Source organism: Rhea americana, unplaced genomic scaffold, assembly GCF_003343005.1.
Source record: "Rhea americana isolate MKP2758 unplaced genomic scaffold, rheAme1 scaffold_341, whole genome shotgun sequence".
Lineage (NCBI taxonomy): Eukaryota > Metazoa > Chordata > Aves > Rheiformes > Rheidae > Rhea > Rhea americana.
This window is the reverse complement of record NW_028186470.1, coordinates 142,833-156,498: the sequence shown is the minus strand read 5'-3', so window position 1 is coordinate 156,498 and position 13,666 is coordinate 142,833. Positions and strand designations below refer to the sequence as shown.

Genomic DNA, 13,666 nt, shown 5'->3' with positions numbered 1-13,666 from the left:
GCCACACACCAGCTCGAAATGGAGGAGCCAGTCCTCCTTGCTAGAGGTCAAAACTAAAAACTCAGCTCTGACATGGTTTCAGCATCATCAAGGTGATGAATGCAACTGCACCTCTGTCCTTTAATCCCAAAGAGAGATCTCCTTTGGAAACCAAGATGATGTGGATAGTTGGTTTGGCACTCTTATCTCCTGCTCAGYTTCTCTTCCTATATCAGGTAGTCTGTACCGGCCTCACCTTTCACTCCCTTCTTTACTCTGTACTTTATCTCTGTAGGTCGAACGCACCGCTCRAATCAGGTTTCTGCTCCAGAGTATGTCTTCCTTATCTCTGAGCTGGCAGGGGAGAGGAGGTTTGCGTCTATCGTGGCAAAACGTCTGGAGAGCCTAGTAAGTTCCCTGCAACAAAGAAATAAGTATGTCAGTTCCAATTCTCTCTGAATAGCTTTGATAGTCCTACTGGCATGGACAGTGTTACTGATGTGAGGGATTTTATCATCCCTGACTTAAGGCATTGTAGTTGTGGAATGAAGAAGGCTTTTAACATTCTGGGATTTGGATGAAGTGAAGAAGAATATGTAATCAAGGCAACAGGAGGAATTTCAGGGAAGCAGAACCCAATTCCAGATGCTGGAATTCCCCCAACGTTACAAGAACTTACACCCGTCCTTTTCCAGAAAGCTAACAGAACTATTAATGACCACAATTTGTCAGTCGGTTTCATTTTTCTTTGTTTCTGATAAATCTCCAAATACTTTAGGAAGGTCTTAATATTTCAGAAGGTCACTGCTTGCCCACTGTGCGTTCATATCCTGGTATCTCTGAGACGAGATGACTTTGATCATCCTTCCTCTGGTAATTTGCAACAGCTAAAACTTAAGAACTAAAATACTTGTGAGTGTGTAGGTGACGTACAGCCTGCCTGCTGTATTAAGGTTTAACAAGTTGTCACATCTTAAGAGCTAAATGGAACGTGATGTCTCAGAAATGTGTAGGAAAAAGTAGCAATTTCAGTGTTCTGGAGGTAACTAGGGAAACAGAAGAAATGTTGCTTGATAATCTCCAACAATCCTGTTAATACCTAATGGATGCTGTTGAGCTGGTTAGAGGCCATCATCTGAAATGCCCAGGAAATGTTGCTTACAGGGATGGCTCTTTTCTCAGGATAATTGATATCTATTTTGTTGTTACTCTAATTAGTCCTTCCTACTCTTCTGAAGAGCTTTTTGTTTGGTCTGTTTTCCCAGGGTGCCTTAACTCATGGAGACCGAAGAGCCACTGAATCCCGAGACCTCAGCAAGTACAACTTTGAGAATAAGGTAACTTGTAGCTGTTTGCAGGGAAGTTCAGCCAAAGATGGGCTGAAACAGTTAGCAAGTGCCCTTCAGTAGAAACTGGGCATACGAAGGTCATTGCTGGCATCTGCAGGCAGGATCTGGCCTAGCAAGCATCAAGCGTGCAGCTCTGTGGGTAGCCCAACTACAGCATACAGAACCAGTTAATACAAGCACTAGGCATCTGAGTGCCCCACTGGTGGGAGGCTTGTGTTCCCAGCTTCCAGGGGAAGCTGAGGAGGGCACTTGGGTGATCTGCCTCTGTCCTAAAGGGAAGTGGTGTCAGGGCTGTGTGAGGGCTTGCAAGTTCCTGTACAGATAGCCTAGGGATGGACAAGGCCCCTGACACGCGGCTTCCCCCTTGGCACAGCCAGCTCAGTGGCCTTTGTTGGAGGCGATGGCTTTCTCTGCAGTGCCAGCAGAAATGCTGTAACATACTCAGTCCATTGCTGAGCTGACAATGTAGGCTGCAGGGTTCGTCCCAGGCATGACTCTTGTCTCCTTTCACAGTATGGGGCTAAAGCACTAGACAGAGTCCTCTCCACCATCCTCAACCACACAGAGAACAAGGTTCCTGTACCCAAGGGCTATGAGAGAGGAGAAGCTTCATTTTTTCAAGGTAAGAATATTACAAGCTCTCGAGTTACTCTTGTGTATTGCTGAGTGGGTCTGTCTCAGGTTTGAGACACTTGCAGAGCTGAGCAGCAGGCTGGATGGAAGATGGGTGTGGGACATGTTTAGCTGTGGGATAATGGGCATAGCTGGAGGGGAGGCAGCCCCGCAGGATGGTTGAGGGGAGGGGAGGTTCTATCCTAAAACTCAAAAGCTGTGTTCTGCCATTCCAGAAATGAAACAAAGCCTCATCTCTGTGGGGATCTGCTGCAATCAGATGAAGTATGGCGCCATCTCAGTGGAGAAGGGTATGTGTCAATTTGTTTCAGCCTGTTGTGAAGGGGAAGTGAAAGAGATGGAGGTGTCATAGCCTCCCAGGTCCATCTGCACTGGAGTACAGCCTTGAGGGGTTTGCTGTGCAGCTGATGCAGGATGCAAGGATGCAGCCCTCTGACTGTTGGAAGAACTGCTGTGGTAATCAGCCAGCACCACAAATGACATTTTCCTGCAGCAGCCTAGCTGCTGCCTGCAGCCTGGACTAATGGGTTCTTGGACTGCTGTCTTGTGAATTAGTGCTGTGCTGCCATCCAGGAAATGGTGGTATTTGGGTGTTGAATGAGTCTCCTTGGGAATGTGGTGGTGGGTTTTTTGCCTGGCTACACCACATTCCCTGACGCTCCATGCTCTTGCAGATCGCTCCATCACCAAGTTCCTGAACCGGATCCTGGGTCTAGAGGTGGACAAGCAGAACATGCTTTTCCAGTACTTCTCTGACACCTTTGACTACCTGATTGAAAAGGACAAGAAGGAGGGCAAATATGACATGGGCATACTAGGTAAGGAGAAAGACAAGTGGCCAGACCTCTCCCTGCTGCATCCCTGAGGCTCCCAGTACTGGCTGTTCCAGCACCATGCTGTGCCCACGGCCCTCTCAGATGCTGCACTGTCCCAGCCCCACTCAGCACAAAACCTGAGACTCCTTTGCAAGRAGAGGAGATGCCATGGAGAGAGAATGAGGGCTGGTCTTGGATCTAATGTGCTAAACAAAGGCATGTGTTTCAATCTTTCCTCCTGCTACAGATTTAGCCCCCGGAGTGGATGAGATCTACGAGGAGAGCAAGGAAGTCTTCCTGACCCCTGGACACCCACAAGATGGGCAGGTCGTGTTTTATAAGGTAGGCAGCCTGCACAGCACTCTCTGCAGTCCAGCCTTCTCCAGTGCATCCCAGTCTGGGGCTGTGAGCCCCTGGCCTCCTCCCTCCACCTCACAACTGTATATCATGTTTCTATCTTATTTGCCTTGGTTATGGGTGGTCCTTAGTGCTCGGAGTTACACATAGGAGCTAAGGACAGCCCTTGTCCTTCCCTGAGGGCGTGGGGTTGCCATAGCCTGGAGTGCAGTCTGGCAGACTATGTCGGCGCTACACTGGCCCCCCTGGCCCTGCCTTCACCCTCATCACCAACTTGCACAGCCTTCTGGCTGCAGTGGGAGGGCCTGGGGCTCTCAGTCATTGGAGCTCTGCTCCCCTGGAAGACAGGAACCCTGGGGCCCTCTGGACTCTGGTCCCATCTGTGGCAATGTCCTTGAGGTACCAACAGCACCTTGATTCTAGGCTGTAGCTGCACCAAGTATGTATTGGGATGTGATTTGTGGGATAGTCTGAGTTTATCCTGTGCTCTAGAATTACAGAATCCTTCTGTTTGTCCCTGTTTAGATCAGTGTCGACAGAGGCTTGAAGTGGGAGGAAGCTTATGAGAAGTCACTCAAACTGACGGGATCTTTCGATGGGTTTTATCTCTCCTACCGGGTAGGTCCCTGAGTTCTGCCAGGGTGGTACCAAAGCCTGGAGAATGACTCCAGCAGGAGGTGGTCTRCTGTGACTGTAAAAGGCCCTTGGTCTATGCGTGACCTCTTACTGGGGGCTGGGAGATGCCTGCACTGTGGGGACAGGAAGGAAGGGGTTAGTTCAGAGGAGTCTGAGTTTGGGAAGAGAAGCTGTGACCATAACTACTAGCCTTATCCCAACAGATGCGAGGATGCAAACACACATGTCTGCTGGCAGAGCAGAGCCGCGGGAAGAACTTCATCCTCTACAAGCCAAATATTGGGAAGCAAAGTCAGCCTGAGAGCCTGGACAGCCTGCACAAAAAGTACCGGCGGGTAGGTGCAGCCCTCCAGCGTGGYGAGAAGGAAAGGCCTCTTTCTCTGTGCAGGCTTTGCCAAATGGAGCCCCTCTGCAGCACAAGTGCTGCCTTCTTTGGGCACACATGGCTCAGCCCTGGCCCCAGGCTAAGCTGTCCTTCCCTGTCAGTGCTACTGGCTGACTCCGACAGGTTGGCAATGTCTCCTAGTGCCCCTGGGAGTGCATGAAATGTTTGTCCTCTCACTCCTCTGGCAGGCAGGGTGCTTATCACTGTGGCTACCTGGCTTCCTCATTGTCCCTGTCCTGCTCCAAAGCAAGAAGAGTGGGGAAGCAAGCATGAGAATAAATTGTGCTTTGGAAGGACAGTTACTGTAAGCTCTTCATAGTCTTGCTGAGGGTCTGGCAGAGCTGATAGCAGCACCCACATGTCCTGACTCCCAGCGCTAGGCTTCAACCCTCAGCTGCACATTGAGCAATGGAAATTACATTATTTTATTAATTACAAATTACAAATACACATTACCTCTGTAATGGTTTCTTCTGCAGGTGCTGCCTGAGGAGGCCAAAGAGCACTGGGAGAGCAGTTACCACTTCTCCTTGAAGAAGTGTAACCATGCTGCTTGGTAAGAGATGTACAGCCCAAATCTTCCCTGTTTTCAGAGGGGAAGACCGGTCCGCCCTCCGCAAGGCAGAGCCCTTTGGGGCTGRCACTGAGGAGACAGTGGGGAAGGGCCGTACTGGGGAGGCTGCAACAGGGGTCCTGCTCTGCCGTAGGAGCCTATGCTGACTCAGGTTATTTTCCCCCAAATTTCCCTCCAGGAACAGGAGCTGCAAGCTGATCCAGGAGGGGAAGGAGTGCTTCCAGGGCATGCGCCTGCGTCACTACTACATGCTGTGTGGCGCCCTGCTGCGGGTCTGGAGCAAGATTGCCAGCATCATGGCAGATATCACTAGCACCAGCTATCTGCAGATTGTCCGCCTCAAGACCAAGGAGAAAAAGAAACAAGTCGGTGGGTGACTAGCTGGGAAGGGAAGGGGCAGGACATATTAAGAAAAGGAAGAAGGGATTCAGCTGCCTGCTTCCAAAATTTCCCTTCTAAACAGGGCTAGGTGCCAGGCAGGAAGCACTTGCTGCTCAGGTGATCCCATGGGAAAGAAGGCAGCTGGGGCTCCCCTGACATGTTTGTTTCTGCCCAGTGGTGGTATATCTCCTCTGGGCACCAGGTGTGAGGGTACCAGCCAGGCCTGAGTTGTCCAGTCATGACTCTGAAAGCAACACTGTTGGTGCATGGTACAGGCTTGCCTTGGAGCTGCCTTGGCTCCAGGTGCAGCCCTGTCTCCCTGCTCCACAGCCCAGCCAAGAGGTGGAGCAGGTTGGGAGTGTACTAGGCAAATGGGCTGGAGGCTGGAGTGCTCATGCCTCTGTCCCCCTCCGGTTCCCTTCACAATGTGCTTTGGAGATTGACCCATCCTTTTCCCCTAGGGATAAAGATCCCCGAGAGCTGTGTTCGTAAAGTGTTGGAGGAGCTGAAGCAGATGGATGAGAACGTGAAGCGGAAGCACAGCCGACTCCTCCTGGCCCAAGAGCAGAGCCTGCCRTTCTCCCTTCCACCTCACATCCTGCCACAGCCGCTGGACCTCACACAGGCAGGGCCCAAGTTCCCCCTGCCCAGGCACTCCCTGCACCAGGACGAGATCCTGGACCTGACCTACAGCCCTCCCAGTAACAGCATCCCTGATGTGGCGATGAACCCAGAGCCTGGCGCTTTGTGCTTCCCCTCAGAGCCTGTTCTCCAGCCACACCAGCAGCACGGGTTACCCTTTGACTTCAGCCACCCTTCTGCCTTCAAGACTCCAGCCCCAGTCCTGGAGGGGAACATGCCTCTGAGTTCCCCGCTGCACGAACATCTGCCTCTCCCTCACCCTGGACCCTTGCATACACTGCAGCAGCAGCAGGAAGACTTTGTCCAGCAGAATGGGAATATCAATTTTAGAGAGATACTGGAGGAGATGCTGAGGACGTTAAATGTGGCTCCCCAAGAGAACATGCTGTCCCAGGAGCGCCAGAGTGTGATCCATTTTAGTGGGCCTTTCTCTGACTTCTGAAAACCAGCTGATCCCAGCATAGCGCTGGGCAAACCAGGCGCTGCTCAACGGCTGTGGATCCATATCCTTTGGTGCAAAGATGGGAGTTGGGGAGCCCTGGCTTTTCTACTGGTTTGGACTGATCCACTTCTGTTTTTAAGGGGAAAAGAAAGAAAAAACTATAGTTCCTTAAAGCAAAGTTTATTTATATATAATATACAGTCACGCATGTATAGATTTGTATATAACATGCGCTTGGGAGGAGCTGAGTGCTGCCAACCTCAGCTGATTTTGACTGATGGTCTCTGCTGTGTCCAAGTCTTGCTCAAAGGTCAGTGCCCCTGTAGGACAGAGGGGAGACATTCCCTCCTCTCCATGCTTGTCCCCCTGTAAACTACTGAGCTTTCCAGACTGGCTTATCCCTTCCCCAGCCCTCCAGCCCAGAGGTCTGCAGCAGCTGCTGACTGCACCAGTTCGTTACTGAACTGGGCAGGATCATATCTGGTCTCAAAACAATCTGATGACTGAAGCGCTGGTCCATTACTAAAGTTGGAGAGCCCTGTCTGCTCCTGACAGCCGCCTGACCAAGCTGTATCTGCACTGGCCAGTGCCTGCTTTCCTCTTGGGCTGCACCAGCGCTGCTGTGCACCTTGAGGCTGCACTGAACACTGGGCTCTGGAGAGCTGAGCATGAAGGCAGATGTGAAGGGGAACGTAGTGATGTCCCAGAGTAGTTGGGAGCCACTGAGCTAGTGTCCGTCTGTGCAGGGTTGAACAGACTCAGTTGAGAGAAGCAAAACTGTTCCTGCTCTGCCTTCCCTGGGAAGGGATCCTGACACTCTGGGGCTGCTTGAGCTCCGCAGGAGAGGGCAGGAGCTGTCTGCCCCAGTGCCGTGTTTGTCAGTATTGTGCAGTGAGCTCAGCTGTGCTGGGACCATATGGAGGATTTCCTGAAGCAGAAGGGCTGTGTGTCCCATCAACCTGTCTCAGCCCCTGGCCAGCCTGCACCTCAGCCCTGCACATTGCTGCATCTCTGGCTTCCCATGCTTTTTCTAAATAGCTATCATGTAGTGTCCTTCTGTCTGGCCACTAGTCCTGTTCTACATGGCTTGTCCTCAGCAGGACCACGGACACAGATGTGGGTATCTGGATCTTGGTGAGCCAGCCCAGCCACGACTGATCTCAGTGAGAGCACTGCAAGGTCCCAAAAGGGCTGAGGTCCCTTGCAAGCACCGGAGTTGTGCAGTATTGCTGCTCATGCTGCAAATCCAGCCTCCAATACCAAAGAGCGAGTATTTGCTTTGCAAAGCACTGCCCCAGATAACCCAACTGCCTGTTAAGCAGCAGGTCAGGCCAGGAGCGGCTGGGGGAGCTGCTTTCTCTCCAGGACATGTGTAGCCTCCAGCCACCCCTGCCACCATCCCCAGGCACTCGGCTGCTGTTTCAGAAGCGTCTCAACCTCGGCAGGTCCCGGGGAAATTGTCCTTTGTTTTCTGTTTTTAATCAAAGGAGCCTGGCAGGAAGCTGCCTGCTGGCAGGAATACTCTGGGCCCTGGCAGCTCCTCCGCAAGCCTTCCTTCTGCTGTGTTTCTTTTCTCTGCCTTGGATTGTCTAGGTATTTCCTGGAAGCAGCACCAGGATATTTTCCAGGGAAAGACTTAAGATCTGCCCTGTCTGGCCCAGCCCTTCCTTGGAGAGGGACCTGGGGAAGGAGGCCCACTCAGGGGAGTAGCCTCTGCTGGAGTCCCCCCCGTGCCCTGACAGGTCAGTCTTGAAAGTGCTGGCACTTTTTGCATGTGCCTGGTTGATTCTGCACCTCCAGGCGAAGAGSCTTGACCCTCCAGCATGAGACTAGCTGAGTGCCCGGCTTGCTGTTGGGAAGTGCTTCAAACCAGTCCCAGCAGCGTCGGTGCTCGCGCTAAGACAGGATCCGCCTTCCCCAGTGCGTTAGACCGTGGCTGGTTTTGGAGGCTGGCCTGGTTGTGACCCTTCCCCTTTGTTTTGGAGGCTTATTTTTACCCCACCTTTCCCCCAGCCAGCACCTGCCTCCTGCCAGCCCTTCCTCCAGCCTGGGAAGAGCTGTGGCAGTGCCAGGCAGGGCCCAGCGTGTTGCTGCAGACAGGGCTGCTCGGGGGCAGCGCTTGACTAGGATTCAAGGAAAGCTCCTTACCTCAAAGTAAACACCAAAGATCAGAAGCCCTCCCCGGCACTTCTCTGGGCAGAGCGCCCTGGGGGGGTTCCCCCAGATCCTAGGATCACCCCTGTCTCATGGTGACACAACAGCCTTTTCCTAGTCCCGAGCAGGGCRAGGGCTGCCCGTTGCCCCTTCCCCCAGCCCCACGTGTTGCTCTATTTAAAGTGCTTCCCAGTTCACAACACTCATGGAGAACCTGGAGGGGACCGCCGGCTCCGGCTTCGCCCCGTCCTGGTTCATTCGCTTGGCGCTTGCTGAATTCTCAGCAGCAGCAGAAAAACGGACGCCAAGAAAAACCCATTTCAAAAAGGCTTAAACTCAGGAATAGCGACAAGGTATTCTCACTCTAGGCACCCTCCGCCAGACGCCTCTCCCCAGGGAGGAAGCAGAGCACCGTTACCTGGAGTCTTATCTGGTGGCTTTGTTGATGTTACTTTTAAAATATATGCAATTCCCCCTCCCTGATCTCTGGAAAGACAGAGAGCACCTTCAAGGAAATTCTTCCCTGTCCCGATCCTGTGTTTTTTGTCAGGGTTAATAATATGTAACGATATCTTTTAACTAAATTATTATGCAGTTGTCCTACTGATTGTATGTATTTTTAAATGAGTCCCTTTTTTCTTCCTCCCTTAAAACTTTTCGTTAGCACTTTTTAATCTGCTTGTTGTTTGCCTTTGTTTTTCTATGTGTATTTATAATTAATTGAGATGTATATATGTAAAGAGATTTTTTTTTTTAGAATATGTGCCTTTGACTAATAATTCCTAAATTTTCTACTTGCCTCAAAAGGATAATTTTTCATTCTGCTCAGTAAAAATGGAAAGGAAGCCACATACAAGATTTCTGTAAGTCCCAGCTCTGTCTGTCTGTCTGTCTGCCTGTCCAGATGTGTAGACTTGCCCTAGGATCCCATCTCTGGTGTGGATCCAAGGGCCGTGGTCCYGCTGACAGCATGAGTTTGTCCACCGTGTCCCTGAAGCGGTGGGGGTACGTCCAGGACTGTTGTCCCATGCAAGAATCCTTCTCCGGGGGGAGCCGGGGCCCCGCCGTGCCGTGGGGGATCCTCCCGGGCACCAGCTGAGCGTGGGAGCTCGGCCACACCCCAGCCCGACGCAAGCTGCTCCCTGCACCATTACTTTCTCCTGGCTTTGCTGGAAAAAATGTGGCTAAAAGGAGCCAAAGTACAGGCCCTGTCCTCCAGCATGAGCTGTTTCTGCTTAGTCACCTAATGTGGCTCTGAGATCTCTTCTGCCCAGGCAGTAGCAGCCCTCTTTATCCCAGCTGGAGGTGGATCTGTGAGCCGGGGCGCTTGTAGTACTGAAGCGGGTCATRCCCTGCCCTTGTGCAACCGCAGCTGGGGCTTTCGGCGCTGCCGGGGCGGCTGCAGAGAGCGGAGCGGACAGGCAGGCGGAGCACGATCCCCCCACCGCTGCTGTGTGCCGGCCGGCCAGCCGGCAGCACAACGCTCCCCGGAGTCCCAGCCTGGGAGCTGCTCCCCGACTTTACCCCTGCCACACGCTATGCACAGGGCTCCCCCCGCCCGGCCCGCGGAGCTGGGTTTGATGTGAGCACTGCGGTGCCAGGAGAGGCCCAGCACCCTCCCAGGGGCAGCTGCCTGCTTCTCACACAGAGCTGCAGCGCAGCACAGGCACCTGCGCAGGCGTCCGTTAAACCGTCTCTCCCACCTCCTGCCAAAGAGGCCACTTCATCATGGATTTGGCCGGACAGTGCTGGACCGCTGCAGGCACCAACTTTGCTGAGATGCTTGGATGCACCCGTGCACCTTGGATAAGTCTGTTGAACAAGGTATTTCACTATGGCCCAGCACCACTTTTTTCTTCTGCGTTAGCTGCTTCTGGCCATAGCTTACGCCACAGCTAGAACAGGCTGTTTTGTTGCCCTGCCAGGCCCAGGAGATGCATTAGGGTCGCCAGCACATTAAGTGCCCAGGGGTTTTTGCCTATAACCTCACTTGCCTTCAGGCCCCAACCCAGTCTCCCTCCAGCAGAGGGAAACTACCAGATCCTGCAAGCTCCCCTGAGGAAGAGGGATCGCATCTGCCTTCCAGCAAGAGGACTGGCTCCCCCCCATGGCTGCAGAGTGGATACACGCACTCYTTCACCCTGTTTTGCCTTTTTCCATGTGATCCCCTCTGATGCTCTGACTGACCCAGGATTTGTATGTAATTCCCCCATCAGCACTAATGAGGATTATCCCTGCTGGGATCAGCTCTGCTGTGCTGAGGCAGGAGTTGCATAAGGTCTTAGCTCCCCAGCAAAATCCTGCTTTCTCCCTGCTCCCATGGCAGCAGCCCTGGGAGAGCAGRGCAGCCCATTCACCGCTCTCTGCCATACCAGCCAGCCAGGACCAGTCATTTCCAGTAACTTTATTGCAATGAGGTGTCAGATGCTGCTTCGCAACTATAGAGAAGGGCTGCCCAGCAGAGGCCACCAGCCCTGTGAAGCCTTCCTCCAACAGGTGCACGCCAAATCTTCAGGTCTGCCTCACCAGCAAGCTGGCTTAAAGACAGACCGTCATTGGGCTAGAAGAGAAGACTCCACAGGGAGCAGGAGAGCCAGTGCTGGGCAGAAGGGACAGCACGGGGGTGAGATGAGCAAGTCTACAGGTAGGTAGGTAGGTCCTTCTCAATAACCTGTGGAGAGGAAGGGAACGTCGTGCTGTGAGCGCATCGCTGCCCCAAGAACGTGCGAGAACCCCGTCTGTGACGGACGCCATCCAGAGCAGGCTGAAGGGCTGCCAGACCCACATCCCTCCCCGCCGCCACTGCCACCCCCTCTGTTTCCAGGACACAGAGGCCTCTGCTTCCCCAAGGCAAGGGAGGGAGAAAACACAGCGGTGCAGCAGAGCCTCCTCTGGATCAACAGTCCTCCACAGGCAGCCCCAGCACTGCTGCGTTCAATCGCGGACGTGATCCACGAGAGCAGCTGGTACCATCATGCTTCCCCCCCTTCTCCGGTAGCTCGGTGCCGTAGCTGGAACTGGCGGCCAGGCAGAACGGCAACATGAACCGCCCCAGCCGGAGACTTACGTAGGGATCCTCCATAGGACTGTATCTCTTCACGACTTGGCCCTCACGGTTAATGAGGAACTGTGGAAGTGAAGAAGCACCCAAGTGAGTCTGGCAGCAGCTGTAACACTGGGGCTCTGCAGCCCAGGGCTCTGCTTACAGCAGGGGGTAGGCTGGGGGCAAATCCTGCCTACGGAGAGGAGCTGGGCACCCTGGCAACCCTGCTCACAGCTCTGCTCGTACTGCCTCACTGGGACAGGGCTGGAGATCACACAAGCTGGAGGCTTGTAAGGGTCTCTGAGCACAGGGTCCGGGATAGTGCAGCTGGCCCTTTGGACAGGCCAGCCCCCGCAGCTGGGGTAACTGCACAGAGCAGAGCCTATACACAAGGATCCCTTCTCCCTGCACCCCCCACCGCCTACCACAGGGTGAGGGTTTGACCATAATGCAGCCAGAGCCCAGGAGCAGGCAGACGTGTCCTACCTTAGTGAAGTTCCATTTTATTGCACTAGAAGAAAAAAGATAAAGTGAGACTGATGGAAAAAAATCCTCTTGTTGCAGCCAGGCCACTTGTTTCTATCAGCCTTGGCCTCACTGCCCAGCACGGATGGAGCAGTCCAGAGCCCACGCCTCCCTCCCCGCTGCAGGGCTGCCCTGGCCCTGGACAGGCTCCAGGGCTGCCTGGCAGTGCTTGCTGAAGTCTGCTCTCAGCCCCGCGAGCTTTTCCAGCAGCACCAGGCAGGCTGGGTGGTTTCTATGATTCCCCTTTCCAACACTCACTTGCCCAGGGTGCCTCTTCCTGCAGGCTGTGCCTTCATCCATGTCCATAGCGGAAGGGCATTGTCCCCATTGACATCGATCTTGCTGAACATGTCAAACTTCACTCCGTACTTCTCAGCAAATGCCTTAATCTGAGCATTGTCCCCTGGTTCCTGAGGAAGGCAAAAGACAGGGCACTGTAACATAAGCCTCTTCCCATTTAGCAGAGAAACTCCATGGCTCTGCTGGCACACGGGTATTGTATGGGCTCCTCTCGTGTTCTGGGGAGCCACGCAGAGCCCAGCTGGCCAAGCGGACCCACAAGAGCTGCCCYTGTGTGGGGCTCCAGGGCTGCCTTCAGGTGCTCCCATATACCTGTTTTCCAAACTGGTTGCAGGGAAATGCCAGGATGCGTAAACCCCTCTCAGCGTATCTGGCGTACAAATCAACAAGCTGAGTGTAGTTTACRTCTGTTTTTCCTCATTTTGAAGCCACATTGGTGATGATGCAGACAAAGCCTCTGAAAAAGTAAAGAATCAGAAGCAATTCTCCTAACAGGACTAGACAGGCCCCTCACCTGTCCTCTCTGTGAAGGGTCCAGCGAGTGGGGAAGACAGCCTATAAACAAGCTGCCTTCTATGCAGCCTTTCCCATGTTACACAAGCTCCCTTTGTGGCTTAGTCACTGCTGCCTGGTGCAGCTATTAACCTTTGAACAGCGCTTCCCCCTCTAGGGCCCAAGGGCACCAGCTTCCCCCCCCCCCGCACTTGCGTACCACGTTACCAAGGACAAGTAGATTCCACCCCGTTCACTCCTACCTGTACTTCTCCAGGGAGACAATGTTGCCATCTATGTCTTGAGCATGGAAGTCGTAGATTGATTTGGCAGTGTGCCAGTCATCTACTTGCGCACACTGCAAGAGAGCGGAGAGCTGCCATCAGCTTTCCTCCCCAGCAATCCCAGCACAGCCCAGCAGTGCATCCTCTCCAGGTTTAAGGTGAGCTCAGCTCCAGCAAGAGACCAGCAGAGAGTCATGTCACAGCAAGAGTTTGTGTCTGTGCCCCCATGCTGATGGCTGGCTGTTTCCATCCCTACCCTCCATAGCAGCGCCCCTCTCTACTGGCTGCTCATCTCAGGACTGGTGAAGCAGAAGCTGAGTGTGCCAGACGGGCCTCCATCATGTGCTCTGGCGGCTCCCTGCTGTCAGGTGCCCCAGATGACCCACGCGCTGCATGTCAGCTGGTCCACCCGCCAGGCATGACAATCCAGCTAAATTACAATTTTCCCAAACTACTTTCTCAGCTCCTCTTTTCTCCCACGCAGCGCAACTTAAGACTTGCACACTGCCGGTGTTGCTGCCCGCTAGGTCTTACAACCCCACGATCCATCCTGGGTGCAGGATGGAGCCGGGGGAGTGGCCCCGGCAGAGCCTCCCCGCATCACCCCTCTCCCAGGTTTCCTCACCCTGTGCAGTCAGGCCCAGACAASTGCGACATCAGCAGCTTAAGCAGAGC

At 53.6% G+C, this 13,666-nt stretch overlaps 2 protein-coding genes across 8 annotated transcripts in view; one reads left to right on the top strand and one right to left on the bottom strand.

The window, feature by feature from the left end:
• Nucleotides 1–9,203, top strand: part of SBNO2 (strawberry notch homolog 2) — a 74,730-nt gene extending 65,527 nt beyond the window's left edge. For 6 of the 7 annotated variants that reach the window (XM_085311463.1, XM_085311464.1, XM_085311465.1 and 3 more), the window contains 11 exons: nucleotides 275–387; nucleotides 1,245–1,316; nucleotides 1,842–1,950; nucleotides 2,177–2,251; nucleotides 2,636–2,779; nucleotides 3,024–3,118; nucleotides 3,659–3,751; nucleotides 3,973–4,104; nucleotides 4,634–4,710; nucleotides 4,907–5,097; nucleotides 5,571–9,203. In XM_085311463.1, the coding sequence (XP_085167589.1) occupies nucleotides 275–387; nucleotides 1,245–1,316; nucleotides 1,842–1,950; nucleotides 2,177–2,251; nucleotides 2,636–2,779; nucleotides 3,024–3,118; nucleotides 3,659–3,751; nucleotides 3,973–4,104; nucleotides 4,634–4,710; nucleotides 4,907–5,097; nucleotides 5,571–6,193 (1,724 nt within the window). In that variant the 3' untranslated portion in view covers nucleotides 6,194–9,203. The remainder of the gene's footprint in view (nucleotides 1–274; nucleotides 388–1,244; nucleotides 1,317–1,841; nucleotides 1,951–2,176; nucleotides 2,252–2,635; nucleotides 2,780–3,023; nucleotides 3,119–3,658; nucleotides 3,752–3,972; nucleotides 4,105–4,633; nucleotides 4,711–4,906; nucleotides 5,098–5,570) is intronic. The other variant, XR_014896645.1, reaches the window with a different exon arrangement.
• Nucleotides 9,204–10,736: 1,533 nt separating this feature from the next.
• On the bottom strand, nucleotides 10,737–13,089 carry GPX4 (glutathione peroxidase 4; the record flags this gene model as incomplete). Its single annotated transcript, XM_085311436.1, has 6 exons — nucleotides 10,737–11,018; nucleotides 11,415–11,474; nucleotides 11,877–11,901; nucleotides 12,174–12,325; nucleotides 12,528–12,672; nucleotides 12,971–13,089. Coding segments are annotated over 6 exons (534 nt in total), but the record flags the coding sequence as incomplete, so codon positions are not given.
• Nucleotides 13,090–13,666: the final 577 nt, after the last annotated feature.